The following is a 26,359-nucleotide window of genomic DNA, read 5'->3' as shown; positions in this document are numbered from 1 at the left end:
CCAATAAACTGGGCGATTCTCCCTGAAGTGACCAGATTTGGATCGTGTTGTGCAGTTCTTTGTGCAACCCAGGTGCTGAAATGTGTTTTAAAGAAGCAAGTTTCATGTCAACATGTGAGGTAGGTAGGTAGGACTTCCAGAAGTACAAACCTTAAGTTATTCATCAGCCGGAAATGTCAGTCAGGAAACAATCTGCAGACATGTACTGAAACTTGTTTTATTTGCCAGAATATTGAGATTCTTAGATTACATAGTTTTAAGGTAAACATTAAATTATGACAACATCACAGGCTATTATTGTGAACATTCAGACCTACACTGTTTGTATAATAATAAATCACGCTGGTTTGTTCTTGTCTGATGCAGAATCAGTGGAGGTGGGGTGACAGGAGGTGCTGTTCACCGAGCTGGAGGGGAGGGGGGGGGCCATGCCAGGAGGTGCTGTTCACTGAGCCGGAGGGGGGGGGAAGGGGAGCCATGCCAGGAGGTGCTGTTCACCGAGCCGGAGGGGAGGGGGAGCTATGCCAGGAGGTGCTGTTCACTGAGCCGGAGGGGGGGGGAGGGGGGGCCATGCCAGGAGGTGCTGTTCACTGAGCCGGAGGGGAGAGGAGGGGGCCCATGACAGGAGGTGCTGTTCACTGAGCGGGGGGGGCGGGGGCCATGCCAGGCGGTTCCTGGCCGGAGGGGACAGTACAGTTGGTGAGCGACTGACGGGAAGCTCCTGTTCAGTCATATCACTGCATGGTGAGGTGTAATCTTTCATGCGGTGGGCGGTTATGTGTTTGACCGTTTACTCTCGGCCCGGTCGGTGCCTCCGATCACCAGCCATTGGAGGGCTACTCTTCCTATCGATACAACAGCTTCCCATCCCGCTTTTACCACCAATCCGAGAGTGAAAAATCTTCTACGCCAACTAGATAGTTCTTGACTACTTAACTCTAATACATATAAATGTATTAAACAATAACCTGAACTTAATTAAAAACATTTAATGCCCTTGTGAATTATCTGCATGGTTTTGTTCTGGAGATCATTGTTCAATGCTTGAAGATGTCAGGACATGGTTGCGTGTAGCACCCTGGTGTGAGAGCACGTGTGTGACATGGTTGTGTGTAGCACCGTGTGTGAGAGCACGTGTGTGACATGGCTGTGTGTAGCACCGTGTGTGAGAGGCTGCAGGTTGCTTGCAGAGCACGTGTGTTTAACGGTCAGCCCTTCTACAGGAAAGGGGATGTTTCTGCTTTCAGTGTTGTGCCATGGTGAGAGAGGCACGTTGCAGTGTCCTGACCAGCTTGGGGATCGGGTTGAAATAGATTTAGAGGGTCACAGGGCAAGATTAGAGAGGTTGAACTGAAAGTTAACCTCAGCTTTTGATTCATCTCTTTCCTCCCACCCCAAGGCCATGTCTGACACTGTTCTGCATCTCTCACTGAGTGAGCCGATAACTCCTGTCTCCAAGGGTCTGCTTTCCTGCCTCACTTTCCAAGTTCCCCTGAATAACTTGGAGACACCGGCCATGTACAGCAACAATAAACCATCTCTGGTCTCTGTGCCTTTCACAGTTCAGCTTTGAATAGTCGTTTGTGAATTTCCTTCTGAAAACTCACTGGCACTCTAAGATTTTCCTTAAAGCACCAACTTTTTGCTCGATCAAGATATTTTTGTTCTCTCCCATCCTGAAATGTAAAATACACTTGTTTTCTCACATGTCAGGGCTCAGAACATTGATGCCGTTTCCATCTCCGTAGATGCTGTTTGACTAGCTGAGTGGCTGCAACATTTGTTTTTTTTAAACTAACTTAGAGGTTTTTTGCTTTGCAATTTCTTTTACTCCCCAATCCTATAAATATCATGTAAATCTTGATTGATTTTAGCACCATTAATGCAGTAAATAGTTCCCAGTGGTAATACATGAATGCAAGTTGTTGCTGTTATCTAGAGAAATCTTCAAGCTTAAAAGTGGAAGAAATCTGCAATGCCTTGTGTATTTGACATTACAGCAGAAGTTGTCAAGTATAAGCTTCGCTCTCCACAGGTGCTGCCTGCCTGGGTATTGCCGGTATGCTGTTATTTCAGATTGCCAATAACTGCAGTATTTCTGTCTTGAGGTAGTTGCTTAGTAAATGTTGGGTAACCTAGGATGTACAGGAACATATCTGTGGAGATAAATTTGTGGGGGGGGGGGAGATGTGTGGGCATTACTTCATGCAAGTGGTGAGCTTCTGTGGCTTGTGTGTAGTGGTGCATTGTTTCCTGTTACATCTAGTAACTGAGTCTGGATGAAACGTCAGCTCCAGTGGGCTCTGACAGACCAAGGTGCAGTGATGAACCAAGCCTCGCTGTGGGTCGAGGCAGAGCGGACAGTCTTTGAGGATATCTGCTGGACAAGGGTTTCTGTCTGGAGCAAGGTTACTCAGGAGACCTGGTCCAGCGTGGCCTGCAGGGGACGGCTGTCCAGTAACGTGGCATCGATGCCACCATCAGCAAGGGCCAGATGTGGTGGCACAGAGCCCTCGGTCCCCAGCAGGTGCAGGGTGAGTGCTGGAGAGAGAGAGAGAGAGAGAACACAGTCAGGCAGAGCCCAGCCCTTCGTTACCATTCACCTGAGGCTAGTCTTGTCTTTGTATCTGGGACCTCGCCAACAGCTGGAGAAGACACAAAGATCAACGTCAAGGCTCCCACAATCTCCTCATGCCAATATCCTGGGATAGATGCCATCGCGCCCCGGGGATTTATCCACCCTCATGCTTAACAGCCTCAACACCCACCTCCTCAAGCTCAAACTGCCCTTGAATCTCCTTTAAAATCTCCATGGCTTCTATCAGATCTCCCCTCAACTGCTGACGCTCTGGAGGAAACAATGTGGAAGCCAGAGTGGATGAAGAAAAGCACAAGCCATGGAATCTCAAGTTAAAGTGTGATCTTACTCAATGGAGCTGGAGTCAACGGATCAGCAGGTCCAACATTCCTCACTCGCTTTCCTGTGACAAGAATCTCTGCAACTCCCAAAATATCCAACTCCTGTGGATCAAAAACAAACAATTCTAAATAAATGCCATCAAGCCAGTGTATCCACTTATCAAACCAGTCCCAATCATTACTAATTAAACCCAAATAGTCACAGTGTGGAACCAGGCCCCTCGGCCCAACTTGCCCACAAAGGGTACAGACAAGATTTACGAGGATGTTGCCAGGCCTAGAGGGTTTGAGCTGTAGGGAGAGGTTGAGCAGGCTGGGACTCTATTCCCTGGAGTGCAGGAGAAGGAGGAGGGGTGATCTTTAAAGTGTATAAAATCTGGTAGATGTAGAGTCTCTTGTCTGGAAGAGGTGAATTGAGGACCAGAGGACATAGGTTTCAGGTGAAGGGGAAAATAGTTAATAGGAATCTGAGGGGTAACCTTTTCACACAAAAGGTAGTATGTGTATGGAACAAGCTGCCAGAGGAGGTAGTTGAGGCAAGAACTATCCCAACGTTTAAGAAACTAAGACAGGTACATGGATAGGACAAGTTTGGAGGGGTACGGGACATGTTGGGCGGAGTGGGCAAGTTGGGCCACGCTGTACGACTGGCTATGACACTAACCACCTTGTCCCATCTACACTAGTCAATCCCACCTGCCTGCATTTGACCCATATCCCTCTAACTATATCCTTCTAAACCTATCTACGCACCTGTCTAAATGAAACGTTGTGATAATACATGCCTCAACTACCTCTTCCGGCATCTCATTCCTTACACCCACCTGCCTTTGTGTGAATAGGTTACCCTTTCGGTTCCTATTAAATCTCCCCCTTAAACCCATGTCCTTTGCTTCTCGATTCCCCTATTCTAGGCGAGAGAATCTGTGTGTTTACCCAATCTATTCTCATTATCCAGCTTGACAACATCTTTCCTATGACATGGTGCCCCAAATTGTTCGGACTTTACTGACTTCATCTTGCACTAAACGTTATTCACATTATTCCCTTTATCATGTGCCAATACACCATGGATGACTCAAATGTTATCATGTATTGTCTTTCCGCTAACTGGTTAGCATGCAAGAAAAGCTTCTCTCTACCTCGGTACATGTGACAATGAACTAAATAAATAAATGTGACCTCACCAACATCTTATATAACTGCAACATGACCTTCCGACTTCTATACTCAATATTCTGACAGATGAAGGCCAAAGTGACTCATGAGACACGACCTCCCAGGTACAAACTCATGCTGACTAATCAGTCCTTGTCCATCTATGTATATTTTATCCCTTTACTTTCCGACAACAGATGTTAGCCTGCAGTTCCCAGGCTTTTCCCTGCAGCTCCACTTGACTAAGGCACAATATTTGCCACCCTCCAGTCTTCTGGCACCTCACCTGTATTTAACGATGCTTCATAAATCTCAGCCAGGGCTCCTGCAATTTGCTCTCTAGCTTCCCACAGTGTCCTTGGCTTTATCTGATCAGGCCCAGGAGATAGGCCAAGTTCCCCCCTCATCTGTGTCAACACATCACTTAAGATGAACACAAAATGCTGGAGTAACTCAGCAGGTCAGTCTGGAGACTGGAGAAAAGGAACCTGCAACATTCCGGGTCGAGACCCTTCTTCAGACTCATCACTTCCCACCTTTCTTTCCCAGCTTTATCCCCCTGCACTGTTGGTCTGAAGATGGTTCCTGACCCGAAACATCTGTCTATTCCTTCCACAGATGCTGCCTGACCCATTGAGTTCTTCCAGAACTTTGTGTGTTGCTACTGCCCACCACCAATCATTAAATTAACCCATCATCCAAATAGGTGGTGGCTGATACAGGCAACATAAAACTAAAGTGCTGAAGAACTCAACAGCTAAGGCAGCATCGGTGGAGGAAGGAACTATAGGTGTTAGAGACCCAAAATGCTGACTGTTTCTCATTCCATTCACTGCCTGACTTAGTTTTTCCAGCATCTACTGTTCTTTTTGATTTATCAACGAGCCAATCTTTCGACAAAACACTAAGTGCTGGAGTGACAGGGTAAGGCAGCACGTGGAGTACATGGAGAGGTAACGTTTTGCATCGGGACCCTTCTACAGAACCAACCCGAAATGTTGCCTATCTGTCCTCCACAGAAGCTGCCTGACCCGCTATGCACTTTGTGTTCTACGCAAGATTCCAGCATCTGCAGTTCCTTGTGTCGACCGTCTAGCCAGCTAATACCCAGGCTGCTGCACAGAGATAAACAAGTCCACTTGGCTCGAGGCCACAGATCAATGGCTGCTCTGGGTGTGAGAGGATTGCGTCCATACCGTCAAGTTCCCAAGCTCCTGGCTGTGTTTGCGCTTCAGGCTGCGAAGAGGCAGAGGCTGGTCTCCCTGGAAACCCTTCTGGCCAACTGACCTGCAGAATACAAAGACATATTTACATTGCGGGGAACTATATCCTGCACTCTATCTTCCCCTTTGTTCCATCTATTGTATTTCAGTTTGACTTGATTGTATTTGTTTATGGTACATCTAATCTGGATACATTGCAAAACAAACTTTACTCCAGAACTAAACTTAAACACATAGCGAGGTCCAGGGCGTTGTTTTGCATGCTGTCCAAACAGATGAGATTATACTTCACATATTTATTCACAAAATGCTGGAGTAACTCAGCGGGTCAGGCAGCATCTCTGGAGAGAAGGAATGGGTGACGTTTCGGGTCGAGACCCTTCTTCAGACTGACACGAAACGTCACCCATTCCTTCTCTCCTGAGATGCTGCCTGACCTGCTGAGTTACTCCAGCATTTTGTGAATACCTTCGATTTGTACCAGCATCTGCAGTTATTTTCTTACAATACTTCACATAAATACAAACTCAAGTGTAATGGGTAGTAAAGAGAAATACAGAGCGCACTGTGAACTCTGGATCCTGTGTCTCTGTACACTCATGCTGAGCTCAGTGCTGCACGATATCTGAATGAGCGGTCGAGGTGAGTCCTGTACCTGTCATCAGGCAGTGTGCATTGGCTGCTCTCACTCTCTGTGGCTCCAGCATCCATTCGGTCAGTGGGCCCCAGCCGTGCTCCCTCTGGTGTTGCTGAACCCTGCCCAGTGCCGACTCCATTCCCCAACAGGTCCTGCGGCTGGAATATCTCACGGAGAGCCTGCTCCACCCTGAGTGTGAAGGCTGGCCCCCCGAACACCAGAGGCTGCTTGCTGGGGCTGAAGGCCTCGACCCCGCTTGGATCGGCTGCACCGCTGGAGACCGCTGGGTTTGCCGCTGCACCGAGGCTCTCGCTGGGCTGGGAGCTGCTGCATGCGGCAGGTCGCTCATCCTCGGTGTCGGTCAGCATCTTGGCCAGAACCGGAGCATTGCCCCTTGTGTTGAAGCCCTTACTGGGCTCCGTTACATCGGGACAAACCAGGCTCTCCACTCCCTCTCCAGGCGGCTCAAAGCTGCTCAGCTGGAAGTCGTCCTCCATGGAGATGTATGGGGCTAACATCTCCAGGTCGTGTTCCGGAGACTCCTACAAACACCAGAGCAGCCACAATTATCAACAGCACCCCCGTGACCCACATCACCATCACCATACCCAGTCACACATACAACTCCCCCAAACTCAAATGCTGAACCTGTCTCAACTTCCACAGCCACCTCACAACATTTCCTAACTACCCTCCTTCACCCACAACTGAAACACTTGTCCTTTCTTATCCAGACCCAACTACTCCAGTACAGAGGAAGGGACTCAACACAAAACATTGACCATCCATTTTCCTCCACAGACACTGCATAATATAGAACATAGACTAGCACAGAATGAGTCTGAAGAAGGGTCTTGACCCATAACGTCACCCATTCCTTCTCTCCAGTGATGCTGCCTGTCCCGCTGAGTAACTCCAGCATTTTGTGTCTACCATACAACAGTACAGCACAGGTAGTATAAGAAAATAACTGCAGATGCTGGTACAAATCGATTTATTCACAAAATGCTGGAGTAACTCAGCAGGTCAGGCAGCATCTCGGGAGAGAAGGAATGGGTGACGTTTCGGGTCGAGACCCTTCTTCAGCACAGGAACAGGCCTTTCGGCCCACAATTGTTGTGCCAGACATGATGCTAAGTTAAACTGATCTCATCGGCCTGCACATGATCCATATTCTTGCATTTCCATGTGCCTATCCTAAAGCCCGTATCTGCCTCCACCATCACCCCTGGTCGTGCATTCCTGGGCCCACTCTTCTGTGTCAAGAAAACCTGCCCCACACATCTTCATTAAACTTTTCCCCTCTCACCTGATAGCCATGCCCGCTAGTGTTGGACATTTCCATCCTGGGAGAATGGTTCTGACTGTCTACCGTATCGCTGTCGTTCCTTCGGCACTTTGTTTTTTGCTCGGGATTCCAGCATCTGTGGTCTCTTGTGTCTCTGTTCCAATGGATCCCTGGCCCCTTGTTGCTGCCCTGCAACAGTCTGGTCTCCAACCTACACCGGTCCATGGCGTGGCCACAGCGTTGTCACTGGAGACTTGAGTGGGCAGTCATTGTCTGATCCCTAACCATGGTCAACGTGATCCCGGCCCAGGCCGAGTCCTGGGGACTCCTTTCCTGTCCTGACCCACCCTGCCCTCACCCTCCCTGCCCTCACCCTCCCTGCCCTCACCCTCCCTGCCCTCACCCTCCCTGCCCTCACCCTCCCTGTCCTCACCCTCCCTGCCCTCACCCTCCCTGCCCTCACCCTCCCTGCCCTCACCCTCTCCTGTCCTGTCCCTCCCTGCCCTCACCACCTCATACTCACTGCCTCACAGCTGCTGCTGCCTGGGGTGGCAGCGCCAGATGGCACCGGTTTGACCACAGCCTTCTTCTGTGGCTGGGTTTCCACCTCCAGACTGCTCCCTGGTGCCCGCTCCTCGCTGTGGTCAAAGATGGGGGCGAGCAGCTTGCAGAGAGCGGGACTGCAGAAATCCTCAGGAGGCAGAGACTCCTCGCCACTCTCTGACAGTTTCCTGGTGAAGTGGAACGCACTTGAATCCAGTCGGTCTAGATACACGCACAGGGAGCAGGTTAGTCTAACTTTAGTTTATTGTCATGTGTACCGAGGTACAGTGAAAAGCATTTGGTTGTGTGCTAACCAGGCAGCGGAAAGATTATACATCATTACATACGAGCCATCCACGATGTACAGATACATGAGAAAGGAATAATGTTTAGTGCAAACTAAACTCCAGGAAAGTCTGATTAAAGAATGTCTGAGGGTCTCCAATGAGGTAGATGGAAGGTCAGGACCACTCTCTGGCTGGTGAGAAGGGAATTCAGTTGCCCGATAACAGCTGGGAGAAAATGATCCCTGAATCTCAAGGTAGGCATTTTCATACTTCTGGACCTCTTGCCTGATGGAGGAGGGGAGGAGTGAGTGACTGGGTGAGACTGGTCCTTGATTAGTGAGGGCATCGCACTCAGTCCATGCACTGGGCTCTCAATACACATGCTGCAGAGCCACAGAGGGTTGCTGCCCAGCCCCATCTAAACTGATTCTCTTTGCCAGCACCGTTGACAGCTGAGCAAACCCTAGCGATTCAAACACTCAGTGTGTTTCCACCGCTCACATTCACGCAAGAGTGTTTGAATCGCTAGGGTTTGCTCAGTTGTCAACGGTGCTGGCAAAGAGAATCAGTTTAGATGGGGACATAGTGTGGTGGGCTGTGCAGCAACCTTCTGTGGCTCCGGTTTCAACATACTAGGAGCATGGAGAACCAGCTGGGAACAGACCCCGCCACCTCCTCAATTCACTGTCGCACCGAACACCACAGCCCCACCCGGCTCGGACATGCCCCGCAAAGAGTGGGTCACCCTGAACACCACAGCCCCACCCGGCTCGGACATGCCCCGCAAAGAGTGGGTCGCCCTGAACCAGCTCCGCACAGGGGTCGGCCAGTTCAACGCCAACATGCATCGTTGGGGGTTGCGTCCATCAGCAGCCTGCATGTGTGGAGCAGACCGGCAAACAGCGCAGCACGGCATGTCCGACTGCACTGTCCTCCGTCCCCCTGGTGGAGGGGTAGACCTCATGGCCCTCGACAACAGCACATTGCACTGGCTACAGCGCCTGGAGGGCGTTACATAACTTCTGCTGCCTCAAACCAAGAAGAGTCCACCCCTCACCCAGGCAGTGGGTGCTGTATCCCACCCTCTCCCAGACTGTGGGTGCTGTATCCCACCCTCACCCAGGCAGGGTTCTAGATCCCACCCTCTCCCAGGCAGTGAGTGCTGTATCCCACCCTCTCCCAGACAGTGGGTGCTGTATCCCACCCTCTCCCAGGCAGGGTTCTAGATCCCACCCTCTCCCAGGCAGTGGGTGTGTGTATCCACCCCTCACCCAGGCAGTGGGTGCTGTATCCCACCCTCTCCCAGACAGTGGGTGCTGTATCCCACCCTCTCCCAGGCAGGGTTCTAGATCCCACCCTCTCCCAGGCAGGGTTCTAGATCCCACCCTCTCCCAGGCAGTGGGTGCTGTATCCCACCCTCTCCCAGACAGTGGGTGCTGTATCCCACCCTCTCCCAGGCAGGGTTCTAGATCCCACCCTCTCCCAGGCAGTGGGTGCGTGTATCCACCCCTCTCCCAGGCAGGGTTCTAGATCCTGGTTCTAGCCTGCGTGTATTCGGACCGTGAGCCTCTGTATTAGGGCCTGGGGGAGTTTGGAGCACCCTTTAGTGCTCCAGGGAGGGTCAGGGACGCCCCAGGTGATTGAGGATCATTGTCCCTCTTCCCGAGGGTCCCACAGCCCCTGCGTACCTTTGAAATCCATGGAGATAATGATGTCGACGCATCCGTGTGCGGATTCCCCCGGGGCGGTGAGATTCTCTTGCTGGGGGGAGAGGTCTGGGGTTTCCTCCGAATCCTCGGCTGGCTCCTGGAGATTCCGGCTTTGGTCCAGGGAGAGGACGAGCTCCTCGTCCTCCACCGCGCTGCACAGGGAGAGCAAAGGGCAGCGTCGTTAGCAAGTGAGGGTCAGAGTTTAGATATACAGCATGGAAACAGGCCCTTCGGCCCACTGGGCTTCTGCTGGTAATCGACCACTCTTTCACACTAGTTCTAAGTTATCCCACTTTCTCATCCACTCTTGACACACAAGGGATAAATTACAGAGGCCCAATTAACCTGCAGACGCACGTCTTTGGGATGTGGGAGGAAACCAGAACCACAGGGAGAACATGTGAACTCCAGACAGACAGCACCCGAGGTTAGGGTCCAGCCCGGGTCACTGGCGCTGTGAGGCAGCAGCTCTACCTGCTGCACCACTGCCACCTCAAACACAACTGGCTGCCGCAATCCCGACTGGAGCAAACTTCATCCTGGAGCCTCCACATCTCCCTACAAACCTCCCCAGTCACCCTTCCTCCTGAGGCTGAACTGCACAAAGATCAAATAGTAATTTACAGCCACAAACTACTCGATTGTAAGATTTCATCGAACATAGAACTGTACAGCACAGGACCAGACAGGGTTGTAGATCTACAGACCCTGCCTGCATATCCATGTACATATCGAAAAGCCTCTTAAATTTCACTACATTATCTGCCTCCACTATCCTCCCCCGGCAGCATGTTCCAAGCCCCCAACGCACCACACATCTCCTTTCAACTTTGTCCCTCTCACCTGAAAGCTATGCCCTCTAGTTCTTGACATTTCCATCCCGGGGAAAAAGATTCTGACTGTCTACCCTATCCATCTATGCCTCTCATAACTGTATAAACTTCTATCAGGTCTCCCCTCAATCTCCGACACTCCAGAGAAGTGGAATAACGAGAACGACATGAAACCGGGAGGTTCAGAGATAAGGAAGTGAGATGATGGAGATAATGGAGAGGTCCAAACCTAGGGTTGAGAGGTTAAGTCTTGAGATGTCTGTCTTGATCTCCCGCTGGTGCAAAACACCGTCACTCCCCCTGGGCCAATGCACAGTCACTCAGGCTCCAGAACTCACCTGAGCACAAAGTTAATGCAGACTATGCTTTCCGGCTTCAGGTGGTCCCCACTGTAGATAGTGGTGGCTTGTGTCTCCAACCAAATGTACCCTCCATTCTTGGCCAGGAAACGGTACTGAGGAGAGATGACTTGTCCCTTACTCAGCACTGTGGGACGAAGGAGAGAATAGTGTTAAACTATGAGTTGTCTGCATTTGGTTTGGACCGCAAGTGGCGCAGATGGTAAAGTCCAAAGGTTCAGCCAGCCCCAGAGTTGCCAAGAGGTTATGGGAACTCCAAGGCCACATGCTGCCTGAAGGAGAAACAATCCACAAATCCCACCAGGCCGGCTGGCCTTAACCCTACAACTCCAACTCCAACACCAGAGGCAGTGGTCTGTGCGGATCGCCAGGGGCCCAATGGTTGGTCCAACCACATGGTGACAATACCAACAATTCCATGGGAGTGTCACGCCGAGCAAGATTCCCTCCATCAAATATCCCTCGAAGCCTAGAACCAGCAACGTCCACCTTTGTCATCGCCCCAGCTCCCTCATCCATCATCATCATCCCAATTCATCTCAGACCAAAAGGGGTTCCAGCTCAAAAACTCATGAGACCTTTGTCTCGTCCACCCAGGCCTCTCCAAGTCTGCTGGGCTTCTTCTGCAGCTCTCAGCCATGACTGGACTGGACAACGATGCCCTCAGTCAAATGATCTACTTGGCCACAACCTCACATATTATGAGAAAAAGACACAAAATGCTAGAGTAACTCAACGGGTCAGGCAGCATCTCTGGAGAACATGGACAGGTGACATTTCTGGTCAGTGTCCCTTCTTTTGAATCTGAAGAAGTGTCCCGACCTGAAATGTCACCTATCCATGTTCTCCAGAGATGCGGCCCGACCCGTTGAGTTACTCCAGCACTCTTTTTTGTTAACCAGCATCTGCAGTTCCTTGTTTCTGCCACGCCACCCTCTGTGCTCATGTGATAATAAAGAGCGAGGTCTCAGTTTCTGTTTACTGTAAGGTACCGTGGGATGTTTTAGCATAAGAAAGGGCGCCATGCAAATGCAGGAGTGGGGGGGGGGGGGGGAGAGACCACCAGAGGCTGCCCCAGACACGCCATCTCACACACGCCAGTCACGGTATCTCACACTTGCCACACGCCAGGGTCACGGTATCTCACGCATGCCACACACCAGGGACACGGAATTAGCGTGACGGCCACAGGGACTCACGTGTCTGGTGGGCCTTGGTCATGTGGTCAGAGTCCAACGAATGGTAGAACTCGTAGGTGGAGTGTCCCAGTATAGCACGCGGCCGGTGACCAATCAGCTCGCTTGCCCTGTGGGAGAGGAGGTGAGTGGCAAATGTTACCCGTCACTCCCGACCCCTCACCCCCGACCTCTCACCCCAACCCCCTGACCCCCTCACCCCAACCCCTCACCTTAACCCATCACTCCCGACCCCTCATCCTCAGACCCTGAGCTCTGAATATTTCTCCCCCCCCCCACACTTTCTAAATCTCACCCCATGTGTGGTCATCAGTCCTAACATACATCAGCAATAACGTCAGGATGTTTTGTTGTACAGTGGTGCAACGGTAAAGCTGCTGTCTTACAGCGCCAGAGACCAAGCTTCCACTGCTTCATTGGTGGTTTTATTGTCACATTCTGTTTCCTACTGTCCAGTACAGTATTCCCATTCCAAGCACATCCTCGATTAGCAAGTGCACAGAAATAATCTACCGAGCCCACATGCAAGAAGCAACACGTCCAAAGTCCAGTCCGCGCACTAGTTCTTGTGAGATTTCTTGATTAGCACGGGTGTCAGTGGTTATGGGGAGAAGGCAGGAGAATGGGGTTAGGAGGGAGAGATTGAATGGCAATACTTGATGGGCCGAATGGCCTCTAATTCTACTACTATTCCTTATGACCCTGACTGCAGGTGCAGTCTGTACGGAGCTTGTACTTTTGCCCTGTGAATGCGTGGGGTTTCTCCAGGTGCTCCGGTTTCCTCCCACACTCCAGACATACAGGTTTGTAGGTTGGTTTGGCTTTGGTAAAATTGTAAATTGTCCCTAGTGTGCTGGATATTGTACAGGGTGATTGCAGGTCGGCATGGACTTGGTGGGTCGAAGGGCCTGTATCTGTAAAGTATCTCGGTACACACGACAATAATAAACTAAAACCATCATGGAGGTATTATGTAAATGGCAGTTGTTGTCCCATTTCAGTGTTCTCGTTCCCTAGCCTGTGGCACGGCACAACACCAACAACTGCCGCTCTGCTGCCAAGTACAATGCCGGAGATCATTTGTGTTGGCACATTGCCATGTACCAGGCCAACACACCAGCAACCAGGCCCAAATGATTCACACCCTACACCCAATCCTCAGCTCTGACCCTCACGGGTCTTCAGCCAGACGGGGTGAATCTGTGGAATTTATTGCCACAGATGACTGTGGAGGCCAAGTCATCAGGTATTGTTAAAGTGGGGGAATTATAGGTTCTTGGTTAATAAAAAATGATGAGGGGGAAAAGACAGGTTTCATTCAGAGTCTTTTACCCAGAGTAGAAGAGTTGAGAACCTGAGGTCGTAGAGGGAATGGTTCAATGGCACCTCATTGTCACATGTACCGAGGTTGAGTGAAATTCATTTTTGTATACAGTTCAGTCCAAGTACCACTTTACATAAGCACTTAGAAATATCCTGGATATAACAAAGCCAGTGGCTTGACTTCTCGCCAGTCATTAGCTGGAGTAACTTCTGCCCATTCAACAGTGGACGGTGCGCAACACAGAGCACGACATTGAGAGATAACATACAGCATGGAAACAGGCCCTTCAGCCCAACTTGCTCATTAAGGACTCGTGTAGATGGGGCATGTTGGTCAGTATGGGCAAGTCGGGCCGAAGGGCCTGTGTCCATACTGTATGAGCATGCCTCTATCACTGCACTAAGTGCTGGCGACCAGTCAGTTCTGAAAGAGCAAAGCTGCTGCCAACTCAAGGACTTTGCTGAAAGAAAATGTTCTGCTATTTTCAGCCTGAGGCTTGGCTGGTTGCCAGTGTACACTGTGTTCCAATGTACAGAGCAAGCAACAGGTTTAATCCCTCGCAACGAGCTGCCTGACTGTGTCCACGTATCAGACAAGGCAAACCAAGGGAAACAGAACTGTTACTGGAGTACTTCCCCCGACCGTCTCCCCCCCCTCCCCCCGCCCTCCCCCCCACACACACACACTGGGGCATTAAACAGCTGCCCCCCCCCCCCACACACACTGGGGCATTAAACAGCTGCCTCCACACACACACACACACACACTGGGGCATTAAACAGCTGCTGCCCCCCCCCCCCCCACACACTGGGGCATTAAACAGCTCCCCCCCCCACACACACACACTGGGGCATTAAACAGCTCCCCCCCACACACACTGGGGCATTAAACAGCTGCTCCCCCCCCACACACACACACTGGGGCATTAAACAGCTGCTGCCCCCCCCCCCCCCCACACACACACACACACTGGGGCATTAATCAGCTCCCCCCCCCCCACACACACACACTGGGGCATTAAACAGCTGCTCCCCCCACACACACACACACTGGGGCATTAAACAGCTGCTGCCCCCCCCACACACACACACACCTGGGGCATTAAACAGCTGCTGCCCCCCCACACACACACACACACACACTGGGGCATTAAACAGCTCCCCCCCCCACACACACACACTGGGGCATTAAACAGCTGCTCCCCCCACACACACACACTGGGGCATTAAACAGCTGCTGCCCCCCCCACACACACACACACTGGGGCATTAAACAGCACTGGTCATCACAAACATCTACTTCCTGATCTAGCTTTATGGTTATTGATTTATTGAGTTACTGGTTGTTATATTAGTGTCACGTATTATATTAGCAGTGTGCATTGTGTCACTCTGCCGCAAGAAAGAATTGTGCGTTGTCGGTACACATGACAATTAAACGTGAGGAGCAGCACCTCGTATTCCACGGGTAGCTTACAACCCAATGATCCAGTTTGAAGTAACTACATAACCCTCCCCCTCTCGGTCTTTCCCCATCTGCATCCCACACATTCCTCCCTTTCCTTTTACATTCCTTCTTCTCGCTTTAGATTGTCCCACACCATGTACTTTGTACAACTATCTTTAGTTTAGTTTAGATACAGCGCTGAAACAGGCCCTTTGGCCCACCGGGTCCGCGCCGACCAGCGATCCCCACATATTAACACTATCTTATACACACTAGGGACAATTTTTCATTTACCAAGCTGTACGTCTGGAGTGTGGGAGGAAACCGAAGATCTTGGAGAAAACCCACGCAGGTCACGGGTAGAACATACAAACTCCGTACAGACAGCATTCGGAATCGGGATCGAACCTGGGCCTCTAGTGATCTAAGGCAGCAACTCCACCGCTGAGCCACCGTGCTGCCTACATCTGTCTATCAATAATCCCCTCCCTCACCTGTATCAATCTATTACCCAAAGATACTAGAAGAACAAGATGGACCACTCCGTTGAAATCACTAATACGCAAAGGAGCCATTTTAGTAGGCAACCCCGCCGCTCGCTCTCGACCCAAAACGTCACCATTCCCAGTCTGACCTTTCTGTCATGGGCCTCCTCCAGTGCCATAGTGAGGCCCACCGGAAATTGGAAGAACAGCACCTCATATTTCGCCTGGGCAGCTTGCAGCCCAGTGGTATGAACATTGACTTCTCCAACTTTAGATAGTTCCTCTGTCCCTCCCTTCCCCTTCCCAGATCTCCCTCTATCTTCCTGTCTCCACCTATATCCTTCCCTTGTCCCGCCCCCCTGACATCAGTCTGAAGAAGGGTCTCGACCCGAAACGTCACCCATTCCTTCTCTCCAGAGATGCTGCCTGACCTGCTGAGTTACTCCAGCATTTTGTGAATAAATACCTTCGATTTGTACCAGCATCTGCAGTTATTTTCTTATACTGCCTCTCGCAGTGTAATCAGTGTTTTGGGGGAACAGTACGTGTGACGATACCATTAAAATGCAGAATATATCTCATCTAACAATTCACAGATTTTTGTTATTTTTCTTTTAAAATGTTTCTGCAAGTTTCTCCCGACTAAAATGGCGCCGTGACATACTACAGTTTTTAGGGTCTTATTCCTCTAGTATCTTTGCTATTACCCGCCAGACTTTGTCCTGCCCCATCTCTCTTCCAACTTTCTTTCCCTTCCCCCATCAGTTTGAAGAAAGACAACCCAGTGGCGCTGCCTTAGTGGCGCTGCCTTACAGCGCCAGAGACCTGGGTTCCATCCTGACTACAGGTGCTTGTCTGTGTGGAAATTATACATTTCTCCCTGTAAGCTGCGTAGGTTTTCTCTGGGATCTCTGGCTTCCTCCCACACTCAATATTGTACAGGTTTGTAGGATAATTGACTTGGTAAAATTGGAAATTGTCCTTCGTGTGTGTAGGATGGTGTAAATGTGCGGGGATTACTGGTTGGCATGGACTTGGTAGGCCGAAGGGCTGTATCTCAAAGAAAAAGTCTCTCTGAAACGTCACCTATCCATGTTCTCCACAGATGCTGCCTGAGCCGCTGAGTTTCTCCAGCACTCTGTGAAACGTCACCTATCCATGTTCTCTAGAGATGCTGCCTGACCCGCTGAGTTACTCCAGCACTCTGTGTCTTCTTCGGACAAACACTCTTGACTAGGTCACCGCTGTTTGAGATGATGTTTACCAGCTGGCTGCAACTAGCCTGCATTACAACAGGGATCACTCCATGATGGAGGTGCAGCTATCGGGACTTCCCACACAGGACCTTATATTTTCACATTTCTGTGTGACGAGGAAGCCCTTTCGGGCCATCGAATCTGTGCAAGCTTACAGAGAAATCCCATTCACCCACAATTTCCTGCAACCTATCCTCTCCATATTCCCATTAACTCCTCCATATGAATATAATGCATATTCCCATTAACTCCCATAACATTACGGTGAGCCAACGCACGTACATTACACAATAATCATCGTATTACCAACAGTGATTGGCACTCACTCCTATAGGAATGAGCCTTGCTTTACCTCGCCCGGCACGTGACAATAATAAACTCAATTTGCAGCTTAACCACACAGCAAATCAAGAAAAGTTTCAGAGATATAGCACAGAAACAGGCCCTCCAGCCCACCGAGTCCATGCTGAACATTGATCACCCGTTAACACCAGTTCTATGTTATCCCACTTTCTCATCCAGTCCCTGCACACTAGGGGGCAATTTACAGAGGGGCAACTAACCTACAAACCGCACGTCTTTGGGGTGTGGGAGGAAACCAGAGCACCTGGAGGAAAGCCACACGGTCACCGGGAGAATGTGCAAACTCCACACAGACAGCACCCAAGATCCCGAGTCCCTGGTAACTGTGAGGCAGCAGCTCTACCCGCTGCTCCACCGTGCCGCCCCGAGTCTCTCGTCACTTACCGTGGGTCGCAGTAGGTGAACTTCATGTCCAGGCTGTGCCGACTCAGGAAGGATTTGTTGTCCAACAGAAGCTGGACGTTGGACGGGTCAGGGATGGGCTCACAGATCAGCAGCAGGAAGGACATTGGAGGCTCCGGGAAGTCGCCGCTCGGATGCTTGCTGTTCACTGTGCATCTCCTCATCTGTCCTGTGCAGTGCAGCACCTGGGCAGAGGCAACACGTTAGACACACGGCTAACACGGGGGTGGTGCATCTGTTCACGGGACCCCCCCCCCGCTCCTGACATTTACACCGCAGAGCCAGAATAAGAGCTTGAGCAGTCATGATAATCACATACCCCAACATAGGTCACCACTTCACAAACCGTATCCAGCGGGGACACTACCATCTACCAACTGTGGGCATGTAATCACCAAGCCTCACAAAGCCGCTACCTCAGCACCAGAAACAAAGGGCCACAGGGGCCCGGGAACACCACCACCCACAGGTTCCACCCTTCAGGGAGCTCAGCGGTGGCTTATTGAGGCGTACGATCATGAGGGGCATGGGCAAAAGTAAGTGCTCTGAAAGGTCTTGACATGAAATATCTCCTATCCATGTTCTTCAGAGATGTTGCCTGACCCGCTGAGTTACTCCAGCACTCTGTGAAACGTCACCTATCCATGTTCTCCACAGATGCTGCCTGACCCGCTGAGTTACTCCTGCACTCTGTGAAACGTCACCTATCCATGTTCTCCACAGATGCTGCTTGACCCGCTGAGTTACTCCAGCACTGTGTGGAACGTCACCTATCCATGTTCTCCACAGATGCTGCCTGACCCGCTGAGTTACTCCTGCACCCTGTGAAACGTCACCTATCCATGTTCTCCACAGATGCTGCCTGACCCGCTGAGTTACTCCTGCACCCTGTGAAACGTCACCTATCCATGTTCTCCACAGATGCTGCTTGACCCACTGAGTTACTCCAGCCATGTGTGTCTAACTAAAGTGAACTCTCACAGTCTTTTCCCCAGGGTAGAGGTTACTAACATTAGAGGACACAGGCTCAAGATGAGAGGGGAAAGATGAGACGAGGGATCTCAGGGGCAGCTTTTTCCACCCGTAGGGTGGTCTGCTTCTGGAAGGAGCTGCCAGAGGAAGCAGCAGGTGAATGCAATTACCTTTTAATAGACATTTGGATACAATGGGCCAAATGCAGCAAATGGGATGAGCCCAATGTGCCAACTTGGGCAGCATCTAGATGGACCGAATGGCCTACATCTGTGCTGTCTACACCCTTGTTGACTGGGAAAACTATAACCACTCCCTCACAGTCCCCGGGGCTACATTCTTGGACTCCCTTCCCAACTGTGGTAGTATTTTCACCAGAAGACCAAGAACACAGAACAGCGCAGGAAGATACCCTTTGGCCCATAATATCTATACTGAACATGATGCAAAGTTAAACTAATCTCCTCTGTCTGCATGTGATCCATATCCATGCACCTCTTGTAAATCCCCCTAAACACCACTATCATATCTGACTTCAAGAAGACCACGTCTCCCAGCTTAGGTCAAGTCTCTGGGTCTGGCACTGGAACCATGCAATAGACAGTAGACAATAGGTGCAGGAGTAGGCCATTCGGCCCTTCGAGCCAGTACCACCATTCACCGTGATCATGGCTGATGCATGCAAGCATGCAACAATCTGAATCATCCCATTACTCACTCTCCAGGATGCTGATTTGCTGGTCCGTTTCCCATTGACCAGTGTTGATTTCATCCTCATGAAGAACTCTCTCTGAGCCCAAGCTTCCTGTTTCACATTGAAACCTTGAAAAGATGAATTAACACCATCATTAGATTGCACGCAACAAAAGTTTTTCATTGGACCTCGTTACAAATTACACTAAACTAAACTGAAACTGGATTGTTGGTCACTCCCCCAACATCAGTCTTGATATCCCCAATGTTAGTTCAGTGAACCCTTATTACACGACTAAATTGCTGCACGGTGGCGCAGTGGGTAGAGCTGCTGCCCAGCGCCAGAGACCCAGGTTCCATCCTGACCTTGGGTCCTGTCTGTGTGGAGTTTGCATGCTCTCTGTGACCACGTGTTCCTCCCACATCGCAAAGATGTGCAGGTTTGTAGGTTAATTGGCCACTCTGTAAACTGTCCCGAGTGTGGAGGGAGTGGATGTGCGTGTGTGGGACAACATAGAATTAAGCGTGAACAGGTCGATCGCTGATTGGTGTGGACTCAGTGGACCGAAGAGACGGTTTCCAAGCTGTATCTTATCAATCAATATTACAGAGTATTTACAATATCAGTGCTTGGGGCCCCCGCTGTCACAGTGCTTGGGACCCCTGCTGTCACAGTGCTTGGGGCCCCCGCTGTCACAGTGCTTGGGGCCCCTGCTGTCACAGTGCTTGGGGCCCCTGCTGTCACAGTGCTTGGGACCCCCACTCTTACACGGCGGGACCCCCACTGTTAGTGCTTGGGGCCCCTGCTGTCACAGTGCTTGGGGCCCCTGCTGTTACAGTGCTTGGGGCCCCCGCTGTCACAGTGCTTGGGGCCCCTGCTGTTACAGTGCTTGGGGCCCCTGCTGTTACAGTGCTTGGGGCCCCAGCTGTCACAGTGCTTGGGGCCCCTGCTGTCACAGTGCTTGGGGCCCCTGCTGTCACAGTGCTTGGGACCCCCACTCTTACACGGCGGGACCCCCGCTGTCACAGTGCTTGGGACCCCTGCTGTCACAGTGCTTGGGGCCCCCACTCTTACACGGCGGGACCCCCACTGTTACAGTGCTTGGGGCCCCTGCTGTCACAGTGCTTGGGGCCCCTGCTGTACAGTGCTTGGGGCCCCCGCTGTCACAGTGCTTGGGACCCCTGCTGTCACAGTGCTTGGGGCCCCTGCTGTCACAGTGCTCGGGACCCCCACTCTTACACGGCGGGACCCCCGCTGTTACAGTGCTTGCGGCCCCCGCTGTTACAGTGCTTGGGGCCCCTGCTGTCACAGTGCTTGCGGCCCCCAATGTTACAGTGCTTGGGGCCCCCGCTGTCAGTGCTTGGGGCCCCCACTGTCACACGGCGAGGCCCCCACTGGTACACGACGGGGCCCCCAATGTTACACGGCGGGGGCCCCACTGTTACAGTGCTTGCAGCCCCCAATGTTGCACGGCGGGGTCTCACCTTGCCGTGCCAACAGCAGATCCTTCACCTCCTCCTCATCACATGGGTGGATGAACTCGAAGACGCTGTGTCCAATCAGAGCGAGCTGTGGGAACGGAGACTTTGAGTCAAACTCGAGAAGGTCCAGAGTCGGCGACTCCTGTACCCCGATCCCCCGGCAAATCCCCACCCACACAGAGGCCCGATCCTCGATCCCCCGGCAAATCCCCACCCACACAGAGGCCCGATCCCCGATCCCCCGGCAAATCCCCACCCACACAGAGGCCCGATCCCCGATCCCCCGGCACCTCCCCACCCACACAGAGGCCTGATCCCCGATCCCCCGACACCTCCCCACCCACACAGAGCCCCGATCCCCCAGCACCTCCCCACCCACACAGAGGCCAGAGCCCCGATCCCCCGACACCTCCCCACCCACAGAGGCCCGATCCCCGATCCCCCAGCACCTTCCCACCCACAGAGGCCACAGAGCCCGATACTCCTCCAATGGCCCATAACCAAGGCGACCACTCAAGTCCCCCTTCCCACACACAGTTATGCTTGAACCCCAGTCCCCAACACTGAAGACCCAACACGCCATGGTACACCTTTAGGACTTCCCCTATTACATCCCAAGACCATCAACAATGCAGCCCGTGGCAGCATGGTGGCGCTGCAGGTAGAGCCACTGCCTCATAGCGCCAGAGACCAAGGTTCGATCCTGACCTCGGGCGCTGTCTGTGTGGAGTTTGCACGTTCTCCTAGTGACCCCGTGGGTTTCCTCCAGGTCCTCAGGTTTCCTTCCAAACTCTAAAGATGTGCGGGTTTGCAGGTTAAATGGCCCTCTGTAAATTGTGTAGGGATGTAAAAGTGGGATGATAGAAGTAGTGCGAAGGGGTGATTGATGCTCGGCACGGACAACCAATCAGCGCAAGGGTCTAGTGATGCTCGGCACGGACAACCAATCAGCGCAAGGGTCTAGTGATGCTCGGCACGGACAACCAATCAGCGCAAGGGTCTAGTGATGCTCGGCACGGACAACCAATCAGCGCAAGGGTCTAGTGATGCTCGGCACGGACAATCAGCGCAAGGGTCTATTTCCGTGCTGCATGTCTAAACTACACTAAACTGATATCAATTTCCCAAATCTTAAAATCCAGTGCCACTTGATAATGAATACGGGAAATGTTAGACACAAAATGCTGGAGTAACTCAGTGCGACAGGCACCATTGTGGCCCTCCAGAAATACTGCCTGTCCTGCTGAGTTACTCCAACATTTTGTGTCTATCTTTGGTTTAAACCAGCATCTGCAGTTCCTTCCTACACCTGAAATGTTTGAATCCCCAAACCCTTAATATAAATGTAGATCTCTAAGAGTACAATCCGAATATTCCCAATGCCACTGGGCAATACACAGAGTGCTGGAATAACTCAGTGGGTCAGGCAGCATCTGTGGGGAGGAAGAACAGACTCAGTGGGTCAGGCAGCATCTATGGAGGGGGATGGACACTCAGTGGGTCAGGCAGCATCTGTGGAGGGGGATGGACAGACTCAGTGGGTCAGGCAGCATCTGTGGGGAGGAAGAACAGACTCAGTGGGTCAGGCAGCATCTGTGGAGGGGGATGGACAGACTCAGTGGGTCAGGCAGCATCTGTGGAGGGGGATGGACAGACTCAGTGGGTCAGGCAGCATCTGTGGAGGGGGATGGACAGACTCAGTGGGTCAGGCAGCATCTGTGGAGGGGATGGACAGATGAGATTTCACACCAGAACCCTTCTTCAGACCCAGAATGTCATCTGTCCATTCCCTCCACTAATGTTGCCTGACCCGCCGTGTTACTCCAGCACTTTGTGTTTCACTCAAGAATCCAGCATCTGCGGTTCCTTGGGCAAAAGGTGATGGTCACAGATCACCGCATCAATAATTTGTGTCAATTTCTTCCATCAATAGAACCCAATATGACCAATCAATATCTAATTTAATATTCTAACGAAAAAGTATAAATTGAAAGTGTACAATCAATGCGCCCACCGCCCTCACTCTGCCCACCGCCCTCACTCTGCCCACCGCTCTCACTCTGCCCACACTCTGCCCACCGCCCTCACTCTGCCCACCGCCCTCACTCTGCCCACCGCTCTCACTCTGCCCACACTCTGCCCACCGCCCTCACTCTGCCCACCGCCCTCACTCTGCCCACCGCTCTCACTCTGCCCACTCTGCCCACCGCCCTCTCTGCCCACCGCCCTCACTCTGCCCACCGCCCTCACTCTGCCCACCGCCCTCACTCTGCCCACCGCCCTCACTCTGCCCACCGCCCTCACTCTGCCCACCGCTCTCACTCTGCCCACCGCCCTCACTCTGCCCACACTCTGCCCACCGCCCTCACTCTGCCCACCGCCCTCACTCTGCCCACCGCCCTCACTCTGCCAACTGTAACCCCCACATCTACCTGGGTCAGCCCGAGGAACCTGTTGACGTTCTCCGACAGGTAAACCATGTCTCCTTCCTCCGACAGCACCATGAAGAAGCCATGAAGAGCTCGCAGGTAGAAGGCGTTGAGGTGCATGTCCTGAGCACTGGTTGCTGTATCTGTGACATGAAGCAACATGTAAGCTTGTAGGCTCCAGGTCTCCGGCCCAATACCTGCTCATGATTATTAGTTTATTTATTTTTATTTATTATTTTTCCGGTCAATACAATACAACAGATTGACCATACAATTGTGAAAGTTAAATAGTACGAAATCATTATATCAAAAATAAAACAATATAATCACACATGATATTCTCTGACCAAAAAAAAGGTGTAGGCAGAAGCAAGCCAAAGTTGTGCCTACCCTTAATACTGAACAAAGCATTACCCTAACTAGGCAAAATAGCAGTGACACAAAACAATAAAACAAAGTATAATAAAAAAAACACAACATCATAAGTCAGAAGCAGATAAACAAAACATAGAAAGAAACAAATATAATCAAGAACCATCATTTCTGTCATAATAAGAAAATAACTGCAGATGCTGGTACAAATCGATTTATTCACAAAATGCTGGAGTAACTCAGCAGGTCAGGCAGCATCTCTGGAGAGAAGGAATGGGTGACGTTTCGGGTCGAGACTCTTCTTCAGACCCTTCTTCTTCGTCTGAAGAAGGGTCTCGACCCGAAACGTCACCCATTCCTTCTCTCCCGAGATGCTGCCTGACCTGCTGAGTTACTCCAGCATTTTGTGAATACATCATTTCTGTCATGTCAGTCAATTATTTCTCAGTGCTGATCACATATTTTGTATCTTTCAAATATAATATTTTTGAACATTTTGTTGAAGTTGCACACATCACTGCACTCTTAATTCATGGTTGCAACTGTTCCATAAATTGACCTTTAACGGCCACACATCTATTTTTCACATTTGCCCTTACCCACTTTTTTTCAAACATATAATTCCCGCTGAGTGGATACCAGACCATTCAGCCTGTCCCTCCCCATAGTGTCCCAACATCAGACCATTCAGCCCATCCCTCACTGTACTATCGCAACCCTCCCAACATCAAAACATTCAGCCCGTCCCTCCCCGTGCTATCCCGCCTCCAAACATCAGACCATTCAGCCCATCCCTCCCCGTACTATCCCACCCCAAACATCAGACCATTCAGCCCGTCGCTCCCTGTACTATCCCCCAAACATCAGACCATTCGCCCGTCGCTCCCTGTACTACCCCCCCACCCAAACAGACCATTCAGCCCGTCGCTCCCAATGCTATCCCCATCCCACATCAGCCCGTCGTTCCCGGACTATCCCAACACCAAACATCAGACCATTCAGCCCGTGGCTCCCTGTACTATTCCAACCCCACATCAGCCCGTCGTTCCCAGACTATCCCAACCCCCAGCGCAGCGCCCACAGGACAGGGGGCCAGCAGGAGGCGAGGGGCCGAGCGGCCGCTTACTCACCCGGCCGCAGCAGCGAGCGGAGCCGCATGAAGCTGAGCGCCAGCCTGATGACTGAGGCCTTGTCCAGGTGCGAGGCGGCGCCGCGGGGTAACGGCAACAGCCGGGACAGATCGTACATCAGCTCCGTCTCCCGGCGCCGCCGACTGCGGGCCGCGTCTCTGGAGCGCTGGCGCCTGTGCTGGACCGGGGCCGGGCCTGAGGCCGGGGTCGTGGTTGGGGCCTCCGCCTCCCGCATCCCCCGCAGCGACCGCGACCGCGACCGCGACCGCAGGTGAGGGAAACACGCTGGAGGGTGCGATCACTGGGCTGGGGCCTGGTCCTGGGCCTGGTCGCTGGAGCCGCGGGCTGGGGTAGAGCGTGGGCCGGGCTGGGGAGCAGGGTGCGATCACTGGGGCCGGGCGCTGACACTGACACTGACTGCGGCCGCTCCACGCTGTCTTTGTGATGGCGGGACAGCGGGTGGAACAACGTCCCCGCCCCGCCCCATCGCCCGCCCCGCCCCGCCCCATCGCCCGCCCCGCCCCGCCCCATCGCCCGCCCCGCCCCGCCCCATCGCCCGCCCCGCCCCGCCCCATCGCCCGCCCCGCCCCGCCCCATCGCCCGCCCCGCCCCGCCCCGCCCCATCGCCCGCCCCGCCCCTACCCCGCCCGCCCCATCGCCCCGCCCCGCCCCATCGCCCCGCCCCGCCCCATCGCCCCGCCCCGCCCCATCGCCCCGCCCCGCCCCATCGCCCCGCCCCATCGCCCGCCCCGCCCCATCGCCCCGCCCCGCCCCATCGCCGGCCCGGGTAAACAAGCGGCTTAACCCGCTGCGGCCCGTGACACCCACACTCCTCACACACACACACACACACCCCACACACACACCCCACACACACACACACCCCACACACACACCCCCCACACACACCCCACACACACCCCACACACACCCCACACACACACCCCACACACACACACACCCCACACACACACCCCCCACACACACCCCACACACACCCCACACACACACACACACACACCCCACACACACACACACACTCCACCCACACACACACACCCCACACACACCCCACACACACTCCACCCACACACACACACCCCACACACACTCCACCCACACACACACACCCCACACACACTCCACCCACACACACACACCCCACACACACACACCCCACACACACACACCCCACACACACACACCCACACACACACACACACACCCCACACACACACACCACACACACACACCCCACACACACACACACCACACACACCACACACACTCCCCCCACACACACCCCACACACACCCACCCCACACACACACCACCCACACACACACACCCCACACACACACACACACCACACACCACACACACCCCACACACACACACCCCACACACTCCCCACACCCCACACACTCCCCCCACACACACCCCCCCCCACACACTCCCCACACCCACACACTCCCCCACACACACCCCCACACACACACACACACACACACCCCACACACACCCCACACACACACACTCACACCCCACACACTCCCACACCCACACACCCCACACACACACACACACACCCCACACACACACACCCCACACACACACCCCACACACACACACCCCACACACTCCCCCACACCCACACACCCCACACACACCCCCCCCCCCACACACACCCCCCACACACACACCCCACACACACCCCACACACACCCCACACACACCCCACACACACACACCCCACACCCACACACCCCACACCCACACACCCCACACACACACCCCCCCACACACACCCCCCCCACACACACACCCCCCACACACACCCCCCCCCACACCAC

At 52.7% G+C, this 26,359-nt stretch overlaps 1 protein-coding gene across 1 annotated transcript; it reads right to left on the bottom strand.

Moving 5' to 3' along the window:
- Nucleotides 1-211: 211 nt before the first annotated feature.
- On the bottom strand, nt 212-24,960 carry LOC144611884 (hypoxia-inducible factor 3-alpha-like). Its single transcript, XM_078431214.1, has 13 exons — nt 24,507-24,960; nt 23,008-23,147; nt 20,579-20,663; nt 19,119-19,222; nt 17,411-17,613; nt 12,156-12,262; nt 10,936-11,083; nt 9,744-9,916; nt 7,749-7,990; nt 5,956-6,479; nt 5,274-5,364; nt 2,928-3,021; nt 212-2,541 (listed from the first exon to the last, which is right to left on the bottom strand). The coding sequence occupies exons 1-13, from the start codon at nt 24,739-24,741 to the stop codon at nt 2,414-2,416; spliced, it is 2,274 nt and encodes a 757-aa protein (XP_078287340.1). The 5' UTR covers nt 24,742-24,960; the 3' UTR covers nt 212-2,413.
- Nucleotides 24,961-26,359: the final 1,399 nt, after the last annotated feature.

Source organism: Rhinoraja longicauda, chromosome 41 (genome assembly GCF_053455715.1).
Source record: "Rhinoraja longicauda isolate Sanriku21f chromosome 41, sRhiLon1.1, whole genome shotgun sequence".
NCBI classification, from domain to species: Eukaryota; Metazoa; Chordata; class Chondrichthyes; order Rajiformes; family Arhynchobatidae; genus Rhinoraja; species Rhinoraja longicauda.
This window is presented reverse-complemented; position numbering and strand designations above follow the sequence as displayed.

Coding starts and splice junctions, on each gene's coding strand:
- LOC144611884 (XM_078431214.1), bottom strand. CDS start 24,741: ATGCGGGAGGCGGAGGCCCCAACCACGACCCCGGCCTCAGGCCCGGCC. Junction 11,084..12,155: donor GACCAAGGCCCACCAGACAC/GTGAGTCCCTGT, acceptor TTCGTCCCACAG/TGCTGAGTAAGGGACAAGTC. Junction 6,480..7,748: donor GCAGCAGCAGCTGTGAGGCA/GTGAGTATGAGG, acceptor TGGTGTTTGTAG/GAGTCTCCGGAACACGACCT.